General features: G+C 39.3%; 4 protein-coding genes across 11 annotated transcripts; 3 read left to right on the top strand and 1 right to left on the bottom strand.

The window, feature by feature from the left end:
* Positions 1–2,199: 2,199 nt before the first annotated feature.
* On the top strand, positions 2,200–7,268 carry LOC117568810 (homeobox protein cut). 3 transcript variants are annotated; one of them, XM_034249674.2, is made up of 3 exons: positions 2,200–2,579; positions 3,916–4,813; positions 4,884–7,268. In XM_034249674.2, exons 2-3 carry the CDS (start codon positions 4,030–4,032, stop codon positions 5,732–5,734), a joined length of 1,635 nt encoding a protein of 544 aa, XP_034105565.1. In that variant the 5' UTR covers positions 2,200–2,579; positions 3,916–4,029; the 3' UTR covers positions 5,735–7,268. The 3 variants fall into 3 exon arrangements, with proteins under 3 accessions (XP_034105565.1, XP_034105582.1, XP_034105573.1); XM_034249691.2 differs by lacking the exon at positions 2,200–2,579 and adding an exon at positions 2,744–3,013; XM_034249682.2 differs by lacking the exon at positions 2,200–2,579 and adding an exon at positions 3,416–3,555.
* A 685-nt stretch (positions 7,269–7,953) lies between these two features.
* Positions 7,954–11,942, top strand: LOC117568693 (alpha-(1,6)-fucosyltransferase). Its single transcript, XM_034249506.2, has 4 exons — positions 7,954–8,659; positions 9,836–10,409; positions 10,472–10,896; positions 11,021–11,942. Exons 1-4 carry the CDS (start codon positions 8,358–8,360, stop codon positions 11,658–11,660), a joined length of 1,941 nt encoding a protein of 646 aa, XP_034105397.1. The 5' UTR covers positions 7,954–8,357; the 3' UTR covers positions 11,661–11,942.
* Positions 11,943–13,119: 1,177 nt separating this feature from the next.
* On the top strand, positions 13,120–14,045 carry LOC117569124 (uncharacterized). The gene is made up of 3 exons (XM_034250148.2): positions 13,120–13,180; positions 13,283–13,507; positions 13,588–14,045. Exons 1-3 carry the CDS (start codon positions 13,135–13,137, stop codon positions 13,821–13,823), a joined length of 507 nt encoding a protein of 168 aa, XP_034106039.1. The 5' UTR covers positions 13,120–13,134; the 3' UTR covers positions 13,824–14,045.
* LOC117568749 (phosphorylase b kinase gamma catalytic chain, skeletal muscle/heart isoform) lies at positions 13,903–25,936 on the bottom strand. Of its 6 annotated transcripts, none has more exons than XM_034249577.2 (10): positions 25,739–25,936; positions 23,852–24,691; positions 21,044–21,222; positions 20,697–20,981; positions 19,396–19,486; positions 19,192–19,328; positions 19,022–19,119; positions 16,791–17,303; positions 14,857–15,015; positions 13,903–14,801 (listed from the first exon to the last, which is right to left on the bottom strand). In XM_034249577.2, the coding sequence occupies exons 2-10, from the start codon at positions 23,941–23,943 to the stop codon at positions 14,667–14,669; spliced, it is 1,689 nt and encodes a 562-aa protein (XP_034105468.1). In that variant the 5' UTR covers positions 23,944–24,691; positions 25,739–25,936; the 3' UTR covers positions 13,903–14,666. The 6 variants fall into 6 exon arrangements, with proteins under 6 accessions (XP_034105468.1, XP_034105476.1, XP_051864577.1 ...); XM_034249585.2 differs by having other exon boundaries at positions 25,760–25,936; XM_052008617.1 differs by having other exon boundaries at positions 25,824–25,934.
* Positions 25,937–25,968: the final 32 nt, after the last annotated feature.

Genomic DNA, 25,968 nt, shown 5'->3' with positions numbered 1-25,968 from the left:
GCCGACGCTGCTGCTTTATCATCATTTGTCTTCTCATCTAATTATCATTAATAATTTCAGTACACACCAACAACTGACATTCTGTCTGTTTGTCTGTCTGTGTGTGTGTGTGTGACCGTGAGTAAGAGAGTCAGCAACAACAGCAGCTTTGAATTTCAGATTCATATTTTCAACATTTCATTTCATGCATGTTGTGTAAAACTCGTTTCCAAGTTGAGACGATGTGGCAACGCCGCGCCTCACAAAACAATACATTAACATGACGGATACAGATGTGCCTCTGTCTATGTGTTGTGTGTTGTGTGAAGCGAACGAACATAGGGTAAAAATAAGCGAACCACAAACAGTCAACAGCGCTACAGAGCTAAATTGCAGCTGCTATACGCGTCGTCGACGACAGCAGCGAATAGGGTAAGTAAAATGAAGGCAGGCAAGCAGGCAGGCAGGCGGGCAGCAACAACGACAACAACAACGAAGCATGAGCGTAAAACGCAAATGAAGATAAAACCGAGACACAAGGCGCAGATGGCAAACGAACGAAACGAAACGAAGCGAAATGTGAATGCGAACCACGAACCACGAACGGGAACGCTGAACGCCGAACGTACACACACTACTCGAGTAAGTAGAATGCAGGCAATGGCAAAAGCAGCGGAGCGGACGGAGCGATAAACTGTCAGAGGCGTAACGCGATTAAAGCACAGCGGGGACAACAACCAAATATACTAAATACTTTATACTGAATACTAATGTTGCTTTAATTTTAGAAATAGTTTTGTTTTTTTTTGGTAACTGCCCTGGGCATACATTAATAAACGCTTAAGAACGAACTAGTAATATATTTGTATTACTAAAATGCGTTTAGCGACATATTTTGCGTCGAATAAACAAGATCGAATAATAATATATTACTAAAATTCGTTAAGTGAATAATAATATATTACTAAAATTCGCTTGGTGACGTATTTAGCTTCGAATAAAAAATAATGAATAATAATATATTACTAAAATTCGCGTAGACAACAACCAAATATACTAAATACTTTATACTGAATACCAATTAATGTTGCTTTAGTTTTACAAGTTGTGTTTTTTGCTTTTTTTATAGTCGATGGCCTTAGTAGCTAGCACTCCCTTCTTTTACTTATATTATTTTGTAAAATAATTAACACATAAATAAATAAATATTTTTTTCTGGGCATGTATTAATAAATGCTGAAGAACAAAATAGTAATATGTTTATATTACTAAAATTCGCTTAGCAACATATTTGGCTTACAATAAAAAAATATTATTTATTTACGTGTTTAATTATTATACAAAATAATATAATAACTAAAAAAAGTGGAGTGCTAGCTACTAAGGCCATCGACTCAATAGTTAACTTCTATGTTGTTTAATATGTAAAAAATAAAAATAAAAAAATAGATATACAAAGAAAATATAAAAATGTGCTTCACTTTACAATTGTTGCGCTTAAGCAGTTGAGATCGTTAAGCGATTTATCAAAAACATTCTTTGATCACACTGACAGAGACAGAAAAAGTGTCTAATTAGTTTTGTGCATGTCTTGACAGTCGTTTAATCGTCATCGACATCGCCATCGACCATCTGCATTGCCAACAACCCCCATTGTAAACGACGTCGACGCCGCTGTCGAGGTGCCTTTTGCGAGCAGCAGCAGAAGCAGAAGCAGCGTCGCTTGAAGCGAACAGCGACAGGCATTGAATACGAATGAACGCTCGAAAGTGGAAACGACGATAAAGCGGTGCGCACACAGACGTGCGGCTTTGGCTTTGAGGGGTGCGCGCGCTCTGCTGCTGCTGCTGCCGCTGTTCTTATTGTGGTTGTTGTTATTATTATTGTTTTAGCTGCTCTGCTGAGAGAGAGAGAGCGACGGCAACGTAATTGGATTCGCGAAGGCAGCTGCATCCTTTTTGCTTGAATTACGAATGCGGATGCGAGCAACGAAAAACAAACGACAAACACTCGACAGTTAAAACCCCGCTCAGCGACGCCACTGCCAGCGCAGTAGAGTGAGAGAGAGAGGGAGGGAGGCAGAGCAGCGGCAGAGGAACAGAGAAGCAGCTTTATTGCTGGCTGACTCGACTCGACTACAGTGGCTCTCTCTCTCTCGCTGGCTCTCTGCTCTACGCTCTGCGTTTGGCTGCCTTGGCTCGATTGCTGGCGTTTGGCTGTTTGGCTGACTGCCTCGCTGTGGACAGAACGAAAGACAGGCGGCAACTAACAGCGGCGGTCGCAAGCGAAATTGTTTTTAATATTAAATTCAAATCCGAAACTAGAGAACAAACTCTCGAGTACATCCCACATATATATACATATATATATCAATAATAATAATAATCATAAGAGGAATATAACCATACATAATCAAAGAAAACAGCGCAACGCAACGCAACGAAGCACCAACAACAACAACAAATATACAGCGAAACAAACGGATAACGAAGAGCGGCGGCTAAAAAAGCAACGAACGTTGCTTTTCTTCTTATTTTTTGTTGATTTGTTTCTGTTTTATTTATTTTTTTTTTTGTTTTTTTTTTTGATGATACAAAGAGGTAAGCACCACAAAACAACTACAACAATAACAATAATAACAACAAACAAGAGCATCAGCAGCTGCTGCATACACTGAATATATTTTATTCACGATTCGCGTTCGAGATTCGCATTCGCAAATTCGCCAATTCGCTGCTTGGTGGCCTCTTTGGCACCCGTCTCAACCAAGCAAGCAACAACAACAACGACGGCAAAGACGACCGAGAGACGGCCACACTGGCAGCTCTGAACACTGTGAAGAGCTGCGATTGTGACGGCGCGACTGTTAATGTGACTGACAGCCAATGTTGTTATGTTTTGTTAGTTTTGTTTTAGTTTAAACGAACGCATATTTCCAAAATGCAATATAACAACAACAACGACAACAATAACAACAGCAAGCAAAACGAGAACGTATAAGAAAAGAAATTTCGTTGCCCCGTTTGCAAGCAGTGTGAGTGTGCCCGTGTATGTGTGTGTGTGTGTGCGTTTGCCTGTCAGTCACTGTGTGTATGTGTGTGTGTGTGCCTGCCAAAGCTGCCGCTGCCTAGTGTTTGTGTGTGTTTGAATGTGTGCGTGCGAAAGACCGACACAAGCAACGACAACGACGTTCGCCGACAACGAGAAACAAAAAAAAAAAAACGAAAAAAAAAACCCGACTGGTGCGAACCAAGCGACAACGACACAACGAAAGCAGCGACTGCGAACTGCGACTATGCTGCTGCCTTGCTTTTGCTTTTGAGAGTAAAAATTCGATTTGATTTTTTGTGCCTGTGTGTTTTTTGTGTGCGCTGTGCTGTGTGTGCTGCCCTGAAAAATTGCAAATTGCAAATTTGCAAACGAAATGTGATTATCGTTATTATTATTGAAAATGCTGACAAATTCACGACGAAATTGAACACACACAAAACAAAAAAGAAACAATAAATATATCCCAAAAAAAACGACACAAGGCGGCAAACAGCAGCAGCTTGGCTAGTCAGACGGACAGTGAAAGTAATTAAATTGTTGTTTCTCACATTTTTCGCAAACATTTCTCGCCGTCCGTCACTCACACGCACACGTGCAACAGCACACACACACACACGCATATGCAGCAACGCTAGAAAAGAAAAAGATAAAAAACGAAAACGAAAAAAAAAGCTCTCATTGTCTGCTGCGTTTTTAAAATGTAATGCTAATTTGTGTTCTCTCTTTCTCTCTCCCGCTCTCTTCCTTTGCTGCTGTGGTACTTCTTCTTCATCATGTGTGTTCATCATGCCAACGTTTCGCCGGCGCATCACCAACAACAATAACAACAACGACTACAACAATCATCAATCGACATATTGGCATATATCGATAACACATTGTTAGAGATACACGCAAGGAGCGATAACTGGTAAAGTGATAAACACAGAGACAGAGATCGATATACATACACAAACACACACACTCACACACAGACAGACAAACAGACGATTAAGAAAGATGGCAAACGGCAAAGCGACAGCGTCGTTCTTCGAGAATGGCAGCACCACACAATTCGAATACTGCTACAAACTGTATCCAGAGGTGCTCAAAATGAAGGCTGAGAAGCGCAGCAAGAAGCCCCAGGAGCTGATACGACTCGATCAATGGTTTCAAAACGAGCTGCCCACGCTGATCAAGGCACGAGGGAAGGACGCCCATTTGGTGTACGATGAGCTCGTTCAGGCGATGAAATGGAAACAGTCGCGTGGCAAATTCTATCCACAGCTATCGTATCTGGTCAAGGTGAATACACCACGTGCCGTCATTCAGGAGACAAAAAAAGCGTTCCGCAAGCTGCCCAATCTGGAGCAGGCGATCACAGCGTTGTCCAATCTAAAGGGTGTGGGCACAACAATGGCATCGGCTCTGTTGACCGCCGCCGCACCGGATTCGGCACCGTTTATGGCCGACGAGTGCCTGATGGCCATACCAGAGATCGAGGGCATTGATTATACGACCAAGGAGTACCTCAATTTTGTGCAACACATACAGTCCACAGTGGAGCGTCTAAATGCGGAGGTTGGCGGCGAGACGCCGCATTGGTCGCCGCATCGTGTCGAGCTCGCACTGTGGGCGCACTATGTGGCCAACGACCTCAGTCCCGAGCTGCTTGACGAGATGCCACCGCCGGGTGTGGCGGCCACAGCGGCCACAAATGGCAAGACGACGAGCAGCAAAGTGCTCGATGGCGATGATACCAACGATGGCGTTGGAGTTGTCGATGACGAAAGTCTTGGTGCAGGTAAAATTGAATCGATCATCTCTCTTTTTGTGTGTGTGCTAATCTCTTGTTTCGTTTCGGTTTCTTGCAGCTGCTGATGACAACATCAATCCGCCGTTGGCAACGAGCGTCGTCGTTGTCGGAGCTAAGAACAACAGCAATAACAACGCTTTGCAGGACGGCGACTCGAATTTCGTGTCGAATGATTCCACTTCGCAGGAGCCCATCATTGACGATAATACCACACAGACCACGGCCACCACCACGTCCACAGAGGATGGCGAGGACAGAGGACCTTTGGCCTCTGACGATTCCGAAAGCAATCTTGAGGCCCCACCACAACAACAACAGCAACAACACAAGAATCATCCCCAGCCTGCGGCAGCTGGAGTCGCTGCTGAAGTGTCTCCACAACAACAACAACAACTCAACAACAACAAGCAGCTCAACAACAATGGCGAAACAGTTGCAACCACCACAACAACAACAGCTGCTCCGGCTTCAGTTGATGGAGCTGCTGCTGCAGCTGGAGTTGAAGTTGGAGCTGCTCCTCCGCCGGCCAATGGCAATGGAAAAGCTGCTGCGGCGTCGGCGACAACGGCGCAGGATGAAGACGAGTTGGATGACGACGATGTCGATGATGAGGACGAGGAAGACGATGAAGAGGAGGATGACGAAGACGATGAGGATGAGGAGCTAGAGGCTGATGAGAGCAACAGCAGCAGCAACAATTTGCGTGCCAGCAGGAAACAACTGCAGCAGCATTTGACAACAACAGCGACAACAGCAGCAGATAGTGCAACGCTAACGGCGCCATCTATTGGCCAGAAGCGTACGGCACTGCACTGCGAGTTGGATGCCAGTTCGCCAGATGGCGCCACTGCTGCAGCCGCCACAGGCGCCGATAAATCACCAGAGCTAAAGAAACTGCGCAGCGACTGAGCTGCTCACCGAACGCCCAACCGCCCACACACAATACAACACAGACAAATACACATACGCCCAGATCTGTTGGTTGGGTAAGGGTAACAACAACAACAAAAAACAACAACAACAACATATAAACGTAAGAAGAAAAAAAAAAGAAGCGAAAAGGATAACACGTATCTGCGTAACTGGTGGAAAGACACATTGTATGTATGTAGTGCAGTTGAGTCGACATTGATTGAGAGCAAAACATTACCTACACTTTGCCACAACAACAACAACAACAACATTCAAGAAATTTTACTATTAAGCAAAAAAAACAACTAATTATACACATATAATATATATATATATATACAACTCACACACACACATATAACGAGATCCCCACACACACACAACATACGAAACTTAACATAGCAAGGAGCACACAGCACACCAACACACACACACACACACACAACACACACATACTAGAGCATAACGTAACATAACGTAAGCATAACGGATGAGAAGAGACGTAAGAAAAGTCCCCATAACAGAGAACCACAAATACACAAACGCAGCAGAACCATTTCACGTACACACACACACACACGCTGACATAGAACGTAATGCTAGGAGCAAGCGAGAATCAACAAAAAAAAAAATATTTAGTGCGAGCGAGAGGAGGCAAACATAAGAAAAAACCAAGTAAATGAAGTTGGAAACGAATTGAATGTTGAAAAAAGCAAAATACACAAACAAAATAGCAAATAGCCATATACACAACAACAACAAAAAAAGGTCCCCAATTTGCCGCAGCGATAACGTAACGTCAACGTAACGTGAAAACACGTGAAGAATTATGTAGATGATGAGAAAACGAAAACGAAAAGCAAAATACCATAATTACCATAAAAATACAACATAGTAACTATTAAAATCAGAAACAAATTGATATTTTTACACAGTCAAATGAGAAACGAAACGTAAAACAAAAACAAATATGAGAAATCAACATTTAAATATTAAAGAAATTTACAAATGCCGCAGTTGCCCACTACAAGAAACATACAAGAAACGGATGAAAGAAAACAAAAAAACAAAAACAATAATTATAATAAAAAAAAAGTAATTTATATAAGTATTTAAATTTAACAATAAATCAAAACTTGTCGCATACAAATTCAGAGCTCATCGTACACCCCTCGCCCCGCCCCCTTCAACAAGAAAAAAACACCGCCTGCCGCTTGATCGGCAAGCGTTCTCTCTCTCTCACACACACACACACACACACACACATACACAGACAGACAGACACCCACATCTCTAACTCCCTCTCACACACACACACACACACACACTCATGGAGCATTAGACGCCGCCGTCGACTAAGCAAAAAGAATGAAAAGAAAAAAAAAACAAAACAAACAACAACAACACACACTCATTTGAAACAGTACGAAATTTTTGTGGTCGTAATTGTAATAATATAATTTATAATTTATGTGTACGACGTTTTTTTTAATACTATATATATATATAATACTGAATTTTTTATAATTTATACGATAATTTTTCATTTGATTTAACAACACAACTACAACCTAAATTTTAATAGCATTAAAAAAAAAACAAACAAACGCATTCATTTTTGGCGCTGATCTAACAAACGAAAACAACAACGCAAATTGCCGTTGGAGTTGCAAATTGTAATTGTGGAAAATTTGGAAATAGCTATTGGAAAGTGAGTTGCTCACAGATACTTTCCACCAAATAGGGGAAACATGAAATTTGATTCCTTAGAATCACGTAGCATAAGTCCCAATGGATTGTGAAAGTATACTGAAAAAAAAAAAAACCAAAAACAAAATGAATAATCCAAAAACAACGATGCCTCTTGTTAGCATGGAACAGAACATTGCGAATTTCCCTCTTTGAATGTCCCGCAGAAGTACCAATAATGCAATCAAGTTGGACTATCGGCACACCGCCACTCTCCCAATCGATATCAGCATGTGTGATATTTGGGTTACGTGTCGTTTGCCGACTTTGGTATTCGCATATTTTTGAAGTGCGTTCGACATGCAGGACAGACTTTCATAGTATGTTATTAACCTGCAAATATGCTAATGTTGTTGCCGGCGTTAGTTTTATTCAGCAATCGTGTTTTATCGAACGCAAAAATATACTAAAACTGAAATATACCGATAATAAGAATAAAGTGCACGGCGATATCTATCGATAGACTGCAGCTTCATCCCTATTCTAGTATTTTGTTATTTATTTATTCTCGCCAAAAGGAACGAGAAAAAAAGGAAAAACGGAAACTGTGTCATTGCATTGCCGTTTGTGTTGTTTACGTTGTTGTCGTCGTTGTTTGTTGTTGTGGTTAGCAATGAAGTGCCGCGCAATAATGATAAGCATTAGCAGCTAAAGCGCTGCTCGTTTGGTTGGTGACTATGCGACGACGAGCCAAACGGCCAAAAAACGCTCAAGCAACAACACTCCATTAACAAGCTGTGCCAACCACACACACACACACACACACATACACTCTCGCACGCACACACCGGACACGACACCCGCACACACACATACACACACACACGCAGGCAAGCTATTGTGAGTTGGAGAGTAGGAAAGATTTGCAGCAATGTTGCTGGTGCGCCAGCTGTTTGGCTCCTCATCCAATTCCTGGGTACGTGCTCTCATCATCTTTGTGCTTGCGTGGGCGGTGCTCGTCTACGTCTTTGTGCTCAAGTTGACCAACACACAGCAGCAGGCTGCTGGTCAAGGGCAAGGTGGACAGGGAGGCCAGAGTTATGGATCCGCTTCGCTGGGATCGAATGGTGACAATGAGCTGAACACGCGACGCATCAATCAGGCGATGCAGCTGCTTGAGCACACGAAGCAGCGCAACGAGGAGCTCAAGCTGCTCATCGATGAGCTGATGAGGTGAGTCTGCCGGGCAACGGGCAACAACGCTGATGACACGTCGAATTTATCGCCGAGATCCTGTCTTCGAAGTCTCCATTAAAATCGTATTTTAATCTCCCATTGAAATCGTCTGGTCTGGTATAACAAAAAACCTTCAAAGTTCTTCTGGTTCCCCATTGAAATCGTCTCATCATCACAACTAAAAACGCCCCTTAAATACTACTAAAATTTCCTCATTGAAATCACCTTCTATGAAAGTCCTTTTGGAAGGTTGAAGTTACCCCATTGAAATCTTCTGATTTGATCACTAGAATCACTTCCTAATATCCTATAAGATTTTCTAAGAAACGTCCCTTAAATACGCTTAATGTTACCCCCCATAATCTTCACTAAAAGCAGCTTACTAATTTCCTATAAGAAACCTTCCTTAAATACGCTTAATGTTACTCTCATAATCTTTCTTAAACAGCTCCATTTCAAATCTCCTGGGAACGCCGGCTGCAATTTACCTGCTTAACTTCCTCTTATGCTGATTATGTGGTTTCCACAAAACGATTTTAATTTTTATCGCAAGTGGCCCTTGAGGTTATCACATAAGTTTTGTTGAAACCATGAGCTCAGAAATTTGGCCCTGAAAACGCTTTACCGGAAATACCCTCGATTTAGCTTTAAATTCATCTCCTAAACTATGATAGCGTGAAATCGCACTGAAAGTACCCAGCAATCTTTTAATCTTTTTCAAACTTTCGCTATAATCCCCATAAATGCCACCGTGAAACTTCACTGAGATCACATGATCTTGCCCTGAAGTCTCCCCACGAAAGCGCGCCGTAATATTTCAGTATCCAACAATCTCTCTGAAGTTTCCGCTGTAATCCCCAGAAACTCCCTGAAGTCTCCCCACGAAAGCGCGCACAGTAAAATTGCTTCTTAAGTCATCCCTAACGCTACCTCAAATCTCAGCTGAGACCTCGTTGAAATGACCACCAAAATCAGCACAGAAATCGCCCCAAATCCGCACTCGACATGCTTTCATAATCACGTGGCATTCATATGCTAAACGGCCCCTGACACGTTGGTGTAATGAGGAATTATCCACGCTAGCAGTGAACACGTCACAAATAAACACACACAGTCTGTTCTTTTGCATTCTCTCATTCTCTCGGGTTCTTTCTGTTCTCCCTTCTTTTACAGTGAGCAGCTCGACAAGCAGAGTGCTTTGAAGCTTATCCAAAGACTGGAGCAGGATGCTGCACCCAAAAACGGAGGAGCCGGAGGTGGCAACGATGCTGGACTTCTTGTGGATGACACGCTCTTCGAGGTCGTGCCCGCCGACTCGGACATGGAGCGTGGCCTTGAGGCTGCGGGCGGAGCTGCAATCGACTCAGCACCAGCTGGGCAACCTCCGCTTGGGGGCGTGGCGGGCGTCGAGCCGAGTCTCGAGTACGAATTGGCACGACGTCGTGTGCAAACAAATGTGGCAGAGATTTGGAATTATTTTAGCAGCGAGCTGGGCAAAATACGCAAATCTCTTGGTCCGAATAACGCCGATCTCGAGGAGTCCATACAGCAGGTGCTGTTGCAGGGTGCCGAGCACAAGCGTTCGCTTCTGAGCGACATGGAGCATCTCCGTCGCGTCGATGGCTACGAAGCGTGGCGTCACAAGGAAGCGAGCGAACTGAGCGATTTGGTGCAGCGACGTCTGCATCATTTGCAGAATCCCAGCGATTGTGCCAATGCACGCAAGCTGGTCTGCAAGCTCAATAAGGTGAGCAACCTTTTACTCTCTCTCTCATCGTTCCTCGTCTCATCTCTCGTCTCGTTTTCCAGGGTTGCGGCTACGGTTGTCAGCTGCATCATGTGGTCTACTGCTTCATTGTGGCCTACGCCACGGAGCGTACGCTCATCCTTAAGTCACGCGGTTGGCGCTATCACAAAGGTGGATGGGAAGAGGTTTTCAAGCCCGTCTCCGACAGCTGTCACGATGCTGGCACCGCCAATGCGTACAATTGGCCGGGAAAGCCCAACACTCAGGTGCTGGTGTTGCCCATCATTGATTCGCTGATGCCGCGTCCGCCGTATTTGCCGTTGGCAGTACCCGAGGATCTGGCGCCGCGATTAAAGCGTCTGCATGGCGATCCCATTGTCTGGTGGGTGGGACAGTTTCTCAAATACTTGCTGCGACCGCAGACGAGCACACGCGACTTCCTCAACTCGGGAATGCGCAATCTGGGCTGGCAGCGTCCCATAGTCGGGTAGGTACACTGAACTAGAATAGGATTAGGACGTTGCTCTACAATATTTGCAGCTTGAAATCACTTTTGTCCCGTACTCGCTTTCTTATTTGTGCTTCTATTCCCATTTCCAAACCTCCCTTAGCGTTCATGTCCGACGCACGGACAAAGTGGGCACCGAGGCCGCCTTCCACAGCATTGAGGAGTACATGACACATGTGGAGGATTACTACCGCACCCTGGAGATCAACGGCACGAGTGTGGTGCGTCGCATCTTCCTCGCCTCGGACGATGCGCGTGTCATCGAGGAGGCGCGCAAAAAGTATCCGCAATATCGGATCGTCGGTGATCCTGAGGTGGCACGCATGGCCGCCGTTTCCACACGCTACACCGACACCGCTCTCAATGGCATCATCCTGGACATTCATCTGCTCTCGATGTCCGATTACCTGGTGTGCACATTCTCCTCGCAGGTGTGTCGCGTCGCCTATGAGATCATGCAAACGATGTATCCGAATGCCGCGGATCGTTTCAAGTCCCTGGATGACATCTACTATTATGGCGGACAGAATCCACATAATCGACGAGCGGTAATTGCTCACAAGCCGCGATCCCATGAGGATCTGCAGCTGAAGGTGGGCGATCTGGTTTCGGTTGCGGGCAATCATTGGGATGGAAATTCCAAGGGCAAGAATACGCGAACCAATCAGGGTGGATTGTTCCCCTCCTTTAAGGTCGTCGACAAGGTCGAGACGGCCAAGTTGCCCGTTTACAACGGTGTCTAAACGTCCAACAACAAATAGCAAACAGCAAAGCAACAACACAACTCCTAATGAATCTCGCACTATTTCTCATTCCACGTAACGCGTAACGTGACGTAACGTAACGTGACACTTTTGATGATATTAATCGAGAATTCTCTTTTTCTTCAAATTCGCAACGCATTCGAATCTCATTCTTAAGCAAACAAGTAACACAAAAAAAAAGAAAACAAAACAAAACTAGCAAGCAAATGTTGCATTTCTCGTAAGCCGCAGAAGTTAAAAATAATGTTGACAAACAAGAAAAGAATATATACATATATATAGTAATATTATAAATACACAAATATATATATATAAATTAAATATATATATATATTATATAGACTAAGTTTAAGCATGCAAAAGTAGGGTTCAAAGTACGCGCAATATAGTTTATCCTCTGTAACATAGACAAAAGAAACGACAACAACAAATAAATAGTAATGTTTTAATTTAACAAACGAAACATGGATTTCTTTCATTTCGACAGCACAAAAGTACAAATTACAATTTTACAGGCAACTGGAAATGGGACAAAGCAAGCAAAGTACCATTTGTACCGAAGAAGTTGCTATGTGTCGCTACAAAAAGTACCATTCATATTTACAGGCAACTGGATACTAGGCGAAAAGTACGGGAGCGAAATGTCCCAAAATCATTGCTGGCATTACTTTACAAAGCAAAAAGTCCCACTTACGAAAAAATCCTTTTTAGTAAAGCTGCATGGCAACCACCTAGCATCATTTTCCTCCACAATCCTATTAAAAACACAATTTGTCAATGCTCCAAATAAAGTACCGTTGTATGCCAACTGCAAATGCAAAATGTACCATTGCAAGAGTGTAAGAATGTACCCCGCTGTGAAAAGTACCAACGCTCTGCTACCATTTTGAGTAAAGTGTCAATGACACTTATCGATAAACAAACGCACGCATGCGCACGCACATCATCAAATATCGATTGATATTTTGAACTTTTGGCGCAAAGGTTGAAGATCCCACAGCAGCCGGTTGATTGTTCGGTGAAAGTTTGTGCATTGTTTTTTTTTTATGATTTGTGTGCGAAACGTTGAGTCAACGTTGAAGCAACCACAGGAATGCCAAAATAAAAAAAATAAAGAATTCCCAAAAAAGCCCAAACAACAATCACAACAACAAGAATTAAGCAGGCGCCAATTGACAGCAACAACAACAACGAAATGGAAAACGTGATAAGCGCCAGCGGCAGCATCAGCAGCAGGCTCATAAAAAACGCCTGTGTTTGTGTGTGCATCAATTAACAATTAAAGTATTTCACAAAATTATTTATATGCGTGTATATACTGAGCGCGTAATATAATTAAGTACTCAATGAACCGCAGGGAAGTCGAAGTCAGCAGCAGCAGCAGCAACAACAACAATAACAAACGGCAACAAAACAAAAAGTCGCCAAACAGGCAGCTGTCGCTAAAACCGGCATGGGCGCGAAAAGGAGCGCAATATTGGGGATTGGGATTGGACAAGGTCAAGTTCGGTTGGCAGCTTAGCTCTCGATAAGCCGCAAGTCGACGGCGTATTTTTTGTGATTGTGATAACAAAGCGTATAAAACATTGCCGCATTCACAGAATCAACAGCACTTGCCGTCCTACAATCCAATTGTGAACAACAGCAGCAGCAGCATCAGCATCACCTTCACCTCAGCAGCAGTAATAACAAGAACAACTACAACTACATAAACAAAATGGCGCACTTCAAAATTGTCGCTTTCTTCGTTTGCGCTGTCGTTCTCTTCGTGCTAAGCACGAAGTCTGCCGAAGCGGCCATTGCACGCGTCAAGTTTAGCAATCCTTGTAAGTGCCAATTTATAAAATGAAAATGAAAAAAAAACATAACTTACTTATTTGTAATCGCATCGATGCTTTTTTTGCAGCGTATCCCGGCAAATGTGTGCTCAACTCGAACGTGATTATGGCCCCTGGACAAACTGGCAAGGCACCCGATCATCTGTGCGCCGGCGTCACTTGCTTGGAGAACGGTTATGTGGAGTTCCGCACTTGCCAGGCAAAGGCACCACCAAAGGGCTGCAAGCAGCGCGACTTTGTCAACACGAACCGTAACTATCCCGAATGCTGTGAACGCTCGTATGATTGCACCAAGCACATTTAAGCTTTACCATCGATAACGATAACAGCAGCGATAACTCACGTTGTTGCACTTTTCTGTTTCTATTTTTGTTCGTTTCGTTTTTTTTTGTATTTTTTTTTTTATTTATTTTGTATACTACAACATAACAATTAAAATGTAAACGCTTAGCAATATATTTAAATAATTTAATAAAATCGTTAACAGAAAATACATATGCATCTATGTATGTTTGTTTTTGCTTGATTTGTTGATTGGTAGTTGTTGTTGTTGTTGTTGGTGTTTTCTTATTCCTCTTTACTCACTCGTTATGTATGTCGAGCGGGGAGTGGGTAAAGGGGGAGGCAAAGGCCTTTTACGGTTCGTACTCACTACTACTACTACTCTCACTACTACATGCACATCTGTTGCCTTCTCATTTCTTCTCATGTTGTAGTTGTGCTTCTTGTCGTTGTATTATTGGCGACAATTCGCGTTTAATTGTATGTATGTAAGTAAGTATGTACATAGGTAAAACTAGCATACTAATTATATGTATGTATGTATGTAGTATATGTATGTTGTGTGAATAGTATTAATTTCTACACTAACTCCTTCCATTTTTCTTTTCAGCTCTTGTACATACACAACATAATAATGATGTGGAGATTTCAAAAAACAAGAAAAAAAAATTAATTGTACATACAAACAGAACCGAACCGATTGCTGATTACACTTTGTTGCTGTTATTGGTGTGTGTGTGTTTGATACGTATTTTATGTGTGTGTCGTTTAATTACTTTTGCTAATTTTCGTGTTTTGTATGTATGTGTGTGTTTATATGTGCATGTGTATGTGTGTTTGTGTGTTGGTGTGCGTCTTCCGCTTCCTATCGACTGAGATTGTTGATGTAGAGCGCATGGAGTTCGGTGCGCGGAGTATTCTCGAAGAGGGCGGCACGATTCTGTCCCTCGCCCTTCTTCACCCAATGGCCGTAAACGCGGAAAGCGCAGCCATCGATGACCTGCAAAGTGAGAGGTGAATATGTATGTATGTATGTGTGTTTGCTTTGCACTCACCTTGCGCAACACTTTGACGCGATATGGATCGCGTATGGCTTCCTCGACATGCAGCGGCTCTGCAGTGTAGCGCAGTCGTCGTATCCTGATCACGGCACGTATCACTAATATGGCAAATTGGAACTTTTTGCGTGCATTGAAGCGACTCTGTTTCCGCAGCTATATTTTTTATATGAATAACACACAGAAAACAAAAAAATAAAGAGAAAATTGTTAATTAATTCATATACTGATATTTATAGTTTATTATTATTTTTATTTGATTTATGTTGGGTTTCTTATTTTTGTTTTTTAGTTTAGATTTAGTTTCCATTCGCCATTTTGGGGTTAATATGAATGTTAGAAGCTGTTTTTGATACAACAAAATGTGTGTGTGTATGTGTGTGAGTAATAATTTTGTTTTTTTTTTTTTGTTTTGTTACGTTACGTTATGTTGTTAGACGGTTACAGCAATAAAGAGAAAAGTGCAACACAACTTGCGCCTTAAGACAAATGTACAGTGTGCGTGTGCGTGTGTATGTTTGTGTGTTTACCAAAGAGACCAAGAGAGAGAGATCAAGATATAGACAGAGAGTGAGGGTGGAAAGACTTCTTAAGCTAGACTTTTTTTGCATTTGCATTTGCATGCTGTGTTAACTGCAGTGTGTGTGAGTGGGAGAGCGAAAGCTTTCGCATTGCTTTGCTTAGATCCTCTTTTCTCTCCCTGAACTGCGCTGCATTTGTGTTAGTGTGCGTGAGTTTGAAGTGCAATGTGAAGAGGGGGAGTTATTATTCAGTTTCTTGTTATTTGTAAGCAAAAGCAAATAAATATAATTAAAACAGAAAATTTGTATTAATTTTGACAAGATATGTATATAGTATAATGGGTGAGCGACACTCTAGGACAAAACACACACACATATATAATAGAGAGATAGAGAGAGAGACTAGTATATGTATATGTATGTATGTAGGTGTATGTGTGGTAGGTGTAACTAATAGTTTGTTGGTTTTTTTTGTATATTCTCAGCATTTTTCTTTGGTTTACTCACAAGGGAGTCTCCACAACACCGACTTATAGACACACATCCTATAAGGGCGTTGAGACTCTGACAATATTGATAGAGAGAACATGACAGACACACAAAACAAAACGTGTATATCAACAAATCATACAGAGGAGAGAGAATTAAAAACAAAAACAAAAGACATCGTCAGTGAAAATCGGTAAAGCGTATAATTTTTTTTTTTTGTTTATATCATTTTTCATTTCGATTCGTAAATTGTGTATTTGTATTTGTATATATTTTGTGATGTATTAAACGCTACGCTAAAATCGAAACTAAATCAAGTGGCATGCAAGAAAGAGAGATAGCATGAGAGCGAGAGAAGAAATCAAAGTTAGTTACACAGATTGAGCCAATTATTAGTGATCGGGGTGCAAAAGCGATACTTAAATAAAAACCACCATCAAAATTATCGTTTTAGATATAAGATATGTATAATAATAAACTAAATACTTCTACAAAGGTGCATATAATACAAACAAAAGTTTGATTTACTTGGCTAAAACAACAATAAAAAAAAAAGAATTAATATATAATAATAATAATACAAGGTGTGTTTCAAAAACTAAACATTAACATTAATGACTCCAATTACCAATAATACAATAGATATATATTATATAGTATAGTTATAGAAAGAGATAGTGGGATATGAGCATGATTTTTCAAGTGCCTTGACGCCGTTGTGTAAGTGTATTGGTGTGTGTGTGTGTGTGTTGGTGTTTCGTGATTTTTGATGGCTTTCATCTCAGCGTGTGTGTGTGCTCAACATAATTTTCAACAACTCAAAAGCAACTAAGTGTGTGTGTGTCAAAAACTAAGTAAATAAGTTGTACGTGGCAATAAAAATAAGAAATACAAAACCAAAAAGGATAAGGAAAAACCTGCCTGCACTGTGGGATATAATAAATGTGCTTGTTGTTGTTGTTGTTTGACATTTGCATACAGCAACTTATCGTTATCGATATCGCCGCTTATCGCTGGTATCGATGCCTGCTGCTGTTGTTGTTGTTGTGAATAGTAAACAGTCGCCGTTAGCGTCATCGATGAGCTGCCAGTGTTGGAAAACGACGATGTTGCTGCCGTTACTGCTGCTGCTGCAGCTGTTGCTGCCTCCAACACTTGTTGCTGTTGGAGTTGTTGTTGTTGTTGCTGTTGGAGTTGCTGTTGTCGCTCGGCGTCGGGCGAGAGCGCAACATCGCGCAATCGATTCGATGAATAGGAGCTCTGCGGTGCACTGTAGTAAATGTAGGAGGAGTTGTTGTTGCCACTGTAGCTGCTGCTGCTCGTTGGCTCCATGATCGCATGATTGAGGTAGGTTCGGCTGGATGTGGTCGCTGTTTGCGAATGCTGACGCATCGCTGGCGGATGCCACGCCATTGTCAAATCGTTCATTAGAACCTGAGATCGATAACCGATCGATTTTGTTTGTTGGGTGTTTTTTTGATTTGGTTTTTGAGGTTTTACGATTTTGGTTTACGAAAGTGAAATCAAAAGAATTTTATAAATATAATCAAAAATGGTAAACAAATAAAAATAATACCTAAATTGTTTCATTTGAGCGACATAAATCGATTTATTATTTAAATTATCAAATAAATATACGAGTACATAAATAAATAAATAAACCTAAGCTAGCTTAAAAGGACCATTTTCTTCATTGCTTCTTTTACTATATGCACCTTTTATCTTGTTTCTTTTTTTTTGCTGTTTTTTTCGCTCATTGCACGCACACATACAAAAGGACAAATGGGTTCGTTAAATGCTAGACAGAGATGGCATGCATGCACGCGGCTTTTGTTATCGGTTGTTATCGTTATTGTTATCGCGACGACGGGCGACACGATCACGAAAAGAGCGAAAGGCAAACAAATTAGACAAGCAAAATAATAAGTAGAAAAGAACGCGACAACAAAAACAATAATGTAGAAATAAATAAATAAAAAGTAGGAAATGGGAAGCAGCAACAAACGATTAAGTAATTAATTCATTAATTATTTATTATTCTCTAGTATGCAACTATTTGTTTTTTTGTTTTGAAGGTTATATATAGAGATGGGACAATGCTCAAGCTTAATCCCTGAGCAAACACGAGCACAAGCACGAGCACGAAAACAGGAAGAGATAAAAAAAAAACATGGTGTTAAAGAGTTGAGAGTTATTCGGATTAGACAAGTTTTGATTCGATTCGATTCGATTTCGATCAAGAACAAAATGCAACAAAGTTGATATGTATGTGATTTGTTGTTTGTTGATTTCTTGTAATTATTTATTATTATCATCGATATTATTATTATTATTATTGTGGTGGTTGTGGTAGTTATTATAGAGTATTTGTTAGTCCAGACATTATTCGTTACCAGTGCGATTTCAGTGATGCGACTCATTCTTCTGGACTTGGTCGAGAGGCTGCGCTTGAGGCCATCAATGTTTTGCTCGAACAACTACGTGTGTTATCGAATATCGATTATTCGATTATTGACGTGAGAGAGACAGAGGTACGATACATTTGTATTTGGTTTTGTTTTTTCGTTTTTTTTTATTATTATAATTGCATGTTTTTTTTTGTAAGTTTTAAATAAACGTATTTTATATGTAAGAAAAAGAGAAAAATGTACGTATATATAATAATAATAAATTCTCAAAAAAAAAACAAAAAAATAAAATAAAATAAAATAAAAATAAATTAAGTAAATAAATACTAAAATAAATGTAAAACAACGAACAAAAAAAAAAAGTAGGAAGGGAAATCAGTTTCTTTGAGGGGAAAAATTTGAAATAGAAAATGTGTCGACTCCCAAGGTGCAGTACAATATCAATTGGTTTGGATTATATATATTATATATGTGAATATATAGTTGGAAGTTTATAGAAAGAAGAAGAAGCAGTTAATTGGCTGTTTGTTTGTGTTTTTCCGGGAATATGTGTGAGTCACAATTGTTGGTAGAGTGTTTGTGTGTATAATTCTAATTCCTGAAGTTTGTTGGACTTAAGAATACGAAATATAAATACGCATAGATATCTATTGTGTGATAGTAGTAGACCTGAACACGACTAACGTTATGCCTAGGGGACCGGATCGGGGCATTTAGATTGGGTTCTATGGGATCGTCACTTACCATTTGATTGAAGAATGGATGTCTTAATACTTCCTTGACGGTGATACGTTGCGCAGGATCAACGACTAGACATTTGCGTATCAGATCTTTGGGATCCTCTGTCGAGAGTAGAGTGAAATCAGCGATTAACAATAGATTCGATTATACGAGAAGTGATGTGATAAACTTACCTGAAATATCGGCCCACTCCGGCGAGGTAAAACTGTATTTACCTTCCATAATATTGCGCAGCATGACCATCTGCTTACGATGCCAGAACGGCGGACAACCGACAAGCAAAGTGAACATTATAACGCCGCAGGCCCAACTAAAAAGAATACAAAATACCATAGTTAAAAATAGAACTTCGATTGTTGTTCATCGATCGATCTTACATGTCCACCTCCTGTGAGTAGCCTGGAGAGCCTTCGAACATGTTGCATTTGAGCGTCTCGGGGGCTAAGTAGCCCGGTGTGCCGCACAGATCTGTATGGAATAGAGAGAGACAGCATAATAGCGATCAAAAGTGAAAAAGAGAGAGACAGACGGAATGTGCATGAGCATCAGTTGGAAATGCATTTCACATAACTCAGCTAATACACAAGCTAGGCTTATGAAATTTGAAAGACATATTTATATTAACGAAAAAAATGCATAACTAAAATCTTTTTGGTGTAGCACATATTCTAATTTAAATGGAAATATAGTATAAGGTAAATGGTAAAGTTAACGTTAAGTCAATGTTCTATAAAATGTTCTATTAAAGAAACTAATATTTGGAGAGAAACAGACAGAATGTGTAGATCTTATTATTCTTCAATATTCTAATTTAAAGTTAAATGATTAAGTCAATGTTATACTAACTTTATATAACAATAACAAGGCACCTAAGAAACTCTGGAGAGAGACAGACAGAATATGTATGGGAAACAATTTGGAAATACTTTTCATTTAACTCATCTAATATACAAGCTACCCTCATGAAATTTGAAAAACATATTTCTGTTAACAAAAGAAATGTACAACTAAAATCTTTTTAAAGTATATAATACTATATTTTCAATTTTCTAATTTAAAATTAAATAGTTAATTCAATGTTTGGCTAACTTTATATAAAATTAACAAGGCATCTAAGAAACTCTAATATTTGGAGAGACAGACAGAACGAAAGAAATGCATCTCATATACTAAGCTAATACACAAGCTAAGCTCATAAAATTTTAAAGAACAATTTCTTTTAACAAAAGAAATGTAGCACTAAAATCATCTTAAAGTAGATCCTACTCTTACTTGAATATTCTAATTTAAAGTTAAAAAATTAACAAGTTTTAATATACTTGACTACTTCTTTCTTCAATATTAGGGTTCCTTAAATAGACGTTTATTAAATATATTCTAATATTGAGGAATGAAATCGTGAAGTATATGAAAAAATCTCTGATTACATAGAAAAAAGAAACCCTTATATTAAAGAATCAAATAATCAAGTATATATAAAAATTCATGCTTAGAATAGCTTATTTAAAAAACACTAATATTGAGGAATAGTAGGAAAATAGTCAAGTATATAAAAAAAATCTCTGCTTAAATAGGCGCTTATAATAGCTTATAAAAGATATTCTAATATTGAGGAAAGAAGTACTCAAGTATGAAGAAAATCCGAATGTTCTTTGGGAATGTAAAATCCCTTTCTTACCCGTAAGTTTCTCGCCATCATGCAGTTGACGGGCGAAACCAAAATCTGTGATCTTGACATTGTGATTCTCGTCGAGCAATATGTTCTCGGGCTTCAGATCGCGATGGACAATGCTCTTGGCGTGTATGTACTCGACTCCCTCAAAGATCTGTCGCATAATGGTGCGTGTCTTCTTCTCGGATAGCGTTACCACCGATGTCAGATAGTCAAAGAGTTCGCCTTTTGGGCACAGCTCAAAGACGAGAAATACAAATGCATCTGATTCAAAGACGTCCTGCAAATCAACTGAGGAAATCGAAAAGGAGGATTATTATTAATGTTCAATTTAGTTGAATTTTACAACTCACTTATATAGGGATGACCCATCACTTGGCGTAAAATTGAGATTTCCTGTCGCGTTGCCTCGAGCATATGATATGGATTCGTTTCGCCCGCCTCCGTTGTGGCGCCCAGATCGATGATCTTAGCGGCAAACTCTTTGCCCGTCTCCTTCTCGATGCATCGTCGCACCGTCGAACTGATGCCCCTGTAAAATGTTGAAGCACAAATTAACACACTGTTTGAACATGCAACTTTATCAAAAAGATACGACTTGGAGAGGATATTACAATCATAATCACTTTTACAGCTTTACGATCTATTTGCCTCGCTGTGAAGTTCAACTCAAGGTTGATCTCGATATTGTAGTGTAACAATGACAATTCTCACACGTCTCCACATGTGCCTCTGTCTCTGAGTCATAGTCTTATGGTCTTATTGAGGCAACCCTTCTGCGTCTTTTCTCCAATTTAAAACATAAACAAAAGTCTAGAATTCTGCAAGCTCGGCATAAAGCCAACGATAATAACATTAAATATGTTATGCACCCCGCATTGGATCTTTCGTTTTTGGGCACAATTCGCACCCACAAATGCCCTCTCTATATAGCGCGATTTTATCTAGTAGGTGAAAAACTATATACACTAAAAGATTGCTTATAATTTATTATTATATTAGTTCAATATTTAGTTATTCTGTACATCAAATAAATAGTTTTTCTTCATGCTAAGTTTTAGTTTCTTGTTTCTCCTTAAGAAAGAAATTTAATAGTTTTTCTTCTAACATAATTTTGGTTTTCTTTTTATCTAACTTAAGGGAGAATTTAATAGTTTTTCAAGTATGAAAATTGTAACTTCCTTATTTTCTAACTTAAGAGAGAAATTAATAGTTTTATAGTTTTACTTTTAGTTTTCTAGTATCATCATTTTAGCTTCCTCTTAAATTAAGGAAATATTTCAGTTCCGATTAATTCAATAAAATGTTGTATACGATCATAATTTAAGCTTACTTTTCCTATAACTTAAGACAAAAATTAAGAGATTTTAAAGTAACAAAATTTTAGCTTACTTTTCCTTTATCTTAAGCGAATTTTTCGAATTTACGATTATTTAAATAAAATGTTGTATACCATAACATTTCATCTTTATTTTGAAAATAAGATTTGTTTCTAATATTTAATTGATTATTTATTAAGAATTGTGAAGACACATTCTATATTTCATTATTTTATTAGTATAATCAGAAAACTCGTTTGATTTATTGCAAATTCCAAAATAAAAAAATAATAATCGAATATCTGCTAGTTGTGTACGATTATTATTAACAGCTATTCGATTAATATTCTTTTAACATGAACAAATTTGATATTTTGTAAAACTAAATATCAGCAAAATGTATGAATTATTGCAAATTCTAATTAACAGATATTCGAATAATATTCTTTTAACTTAAATCTCAAATATTATGAACATAATTTGATATTTCTAAATCAAACTATCAGCATTATGTTTGCTAGTTTGCCTGAAAATATATCATTTTAATCGTTATAGTCACAAAACTCGTTTGATTTATTCCACGTTCCAATTCTATTCAACTAACAGATATTCGCTTATTATTCTTTTAACTTAAACCTTGAATATCACGAAAGTCATTTGATATTTTTAAATCCATCTATCAGCATTATGTCTTCTAGTTGAACATGACTCAATTTAAATTTGAATTCTACATTATATTCCCAAATAAGAAGAAATATTGTAATTCTAGCCCACTTCTAGCTAAATTCGCAGTAAGTCTAGTCTTTCACAAAATTTACTTGTATGAGTAATTTTTGTCGATCGCATGAAATTGTTTTGCCCAAAAGGTCAATGATATGTGTTGTGGGGCGTGTTTTGCTGAGGCTTCTGAAACACTATCTCTATAAGAAACTAGCAAAGAAAGGTCTCATGTAAACTTAGTTGTGACTAACGAAATTCGTAAAGTTTAACTACGAAAAATTTTATTTTTTAAACTAAAATATTTAAGAAGTTGTCTTTATGCAACAAGGATCTTAGTTTAGAATACTTTTTTCCCCTATTAAAATATTTAAATCTTCTTTATCTAACCAGGATCGTACTTTGGAATACTTTTTTCCCAACTAAAATATTTAAGAAATTTTCTAGCCATGATACTCCTAAAAGATTAGCCGAAATTCTCCTAAATACTTAGAATAAATGATTACCTGAAGTAATTACATTGATCTATATCGAACTATATTAATAACAATTCATTTAATTTAGTTTTGTCATCTCAACATCTATCTATATAAGAAACTGGCAAATAAAGGTCTCATGTAAACTGAGTTTTGAATAAAGAAATTTAATAGGGAATGAAAAATTTGTAAGAATTAGATGAGGAAGATTATTGTTATACTTTTTGTCAACTAAAATATTTAAGAAACTGTCTTTATCTAGTCAGAATGATCCTTTAATTTCTTCTATATAGTTATAGAATACATGATTACGTGAAATAATTTATATTGACCTATATAATATTTATATCTATATAATAATTGATTTAATTTTGTTCTATAAGAAATTAGCAAATAAAGGTCTCATGTAAACTGAGTTGTGATTGAGGAAATTTAATAGGAATAGGAAATTCGTAAAGTCTAAGATCATAATATATAATATATAAATTCTATGATTCCCATAAAGTCGGTCTCATGATTTATCTAAAATTAGTTATCTATCCTTATTTAGCATTCTTCATTAGTATACTAATATTTTCTTCAGTCATCTTAAGTCTCAATTAAGATATATAGAATAATCGTTTTAGGGGTTATATCGGGCTGATCTTACCTGCCCAGAATTTCCTTGGGCTCATATTTGGCATAGAAGCCCTTGGCCGCATCCTTGTCGGGCAGCAGATCATCCTCCTCGTCTTTGGCCATTAGATCCAGTGAAATTTTGGCGGCGTTCTCAGCAACTCGAGACGTCGCAGCGACACCAGCGTCGCTTCTGTCTCACTCGCACTTGCTGTTGTTGTTGGTGTTGTTGTTGCTGGTTGCTTGTGCTGTTGTTTGTTTGTTTATTTGTTGTTGTTGTTGTTGATATTATTGTCGTGTATGATTATTGTTGCTTTTGTTGTTGTGGTTATTAAGTGTAATCCAAATCCAACACAGAATACAATGCTCTTTCTCTCCCACTCACTCCTTCTCGCTCACTCCTTGGCGTGTTGCTATTTTTGTATAAAACGACGCAAGTTGACGCGACGCGACACGATCAATGCACGAATTGAGTCTGTTCCGTTATACGACGTCGTCGCTTGCCGTTTGCTGTCGACGTCGCTGCTACGCTGCTGCTGCTGCGTAGTTGTTGTATTTGCTTTGCTTTTAATTACCAACAAATCGCTGGCAGCGCTGCTGCTGTTGCTGCTTTTACTGTTTCTGTTGTGCCGGTGTTTTTCAGCTTGGGCTGGTGTAAGAAACAATTGTTCTTGTTGTTGCTGCTTTCGTTGCTGGTGTTCTTGTGGAAGTCAAAAGTGGGCTGCTGTTGCTGCTCTCTCATTTCCACATTGCTCGCTCGCTCGCTCTCCCTCTCTCTCTCTCTCGCATTCGCTCGTTCACACTCTCAGCTGTTGTTGGTTTGTTAAAAGGCTGCGAGTCGGGTGCTGATTTAATTAATAGCGAATGCCAACAACTACAACAAATCGATTTAAAACAGAATACAGAACAGAGAAGAGAAATCAAATAAAATCAAATTGAAATGATATAGAATTAGCATTCACATTCGCGTTTGCCTTTTTTTCTCTGCCTTTGCTTTTGCTCTTCTACTTCTATTTTCTACTTCTGAGTGAGTGCGCTTTATGAATGATTACACAACGCGTCGTCGGCCCAATAAATCTAAACGGCGACAAATGCTTTCCAACTTTATCACATTTTGTAATTACACACAAACACCCACACACACATAGAGAAACACATACGATCGCCCTCCCCCACTCACTCAGTCATTCAATAATCACACCCACACTTAGTGTTTTGCCTCGCTCGCTCTCGCTTTTGCGCTCTATCTCTGTTACCGTTACTATTTTGACTTTGGTTTGTTTTGATCTGTTTCTCATGTACTACTGCAACTAAGCCGAGCCACAGCTGCAGTCGCGCTGCCGCAGTCGCAGTTGCCGCCGCTGCTTTCGTTTCGTACATATCGACCTGCCTCCACCACCTCTCCCCCCTTTACCATTCCACGAACACAGCAGGTGAGTTTCAGTTTCGTTTAGTCTTTTATCATTTCACACTCTTTATCATTTCATTTTTCGCATTTGGAGTTTTGGGGGCGCGGCATCGGCAACGACAACGACGACGACCATAATCGTTTGTGAAGCACATGTGTCACAAATTACAAAAAAAAAAAAAAAATAATAAAAATTCATTGGGAGACTCTGCATGCAGTTTATTTGTCTTTGGTTTGTTCTCCTTTTCTAGCACACACTCACACACATTGAAACAGACAGAGAGACGTCGACGCACTGTCTCCGCCTCTAGCAGCGGGTACATTTCAATGTCAACTAAGGTTAAAAGTAATACTCTTGTCCATTTTTTGGGGGGAGTTTAACACATTTTGCTGCACATACGTCTGGCGAACAACAGTGCACTGTTATCTTGTGTTGTAACAATTCCGGTCATCACTTTGCGGCTTTGCGATTTACGGTCAAATTTAAACCAAAATAAAAATAAAACACAAAACCTGTATTTTGGGATCACACACAATCACAAATAGAGGTGGTGAAACATCGATGGCACTATCGATGCATCGATGCTTTTGCAATTACTCAAACACATCGATGTTTTGTGCAGCCAAATAATATTATCAATTCATTTATTATTGAATCAATAATTCTTTTCGATGATTTCCGACTTTTTCTATCTTAAAACAAGAGCTTTCTTAACACCTGTGATGAGGTGTGACCACAAGTC

This window comes from Drosophila albomicans, chromosome X (assembly GCF_009650485.2).
Source record: "Drosophila albomicans strain 15112-1751.03 chromosome X, ASM965048v2, whole genome shotgun sequence".
Classification (NCBI taxonomy): domain Eukaryota; kingdom Metazoa; phylum Arthropoda; class Insecta; order Diptera; family Drosophilidae; genus Drosophila; species Drosophila albomicans.
This window is presented reverse-complemented; position numbering and strand designations above follow the sequence as displayed.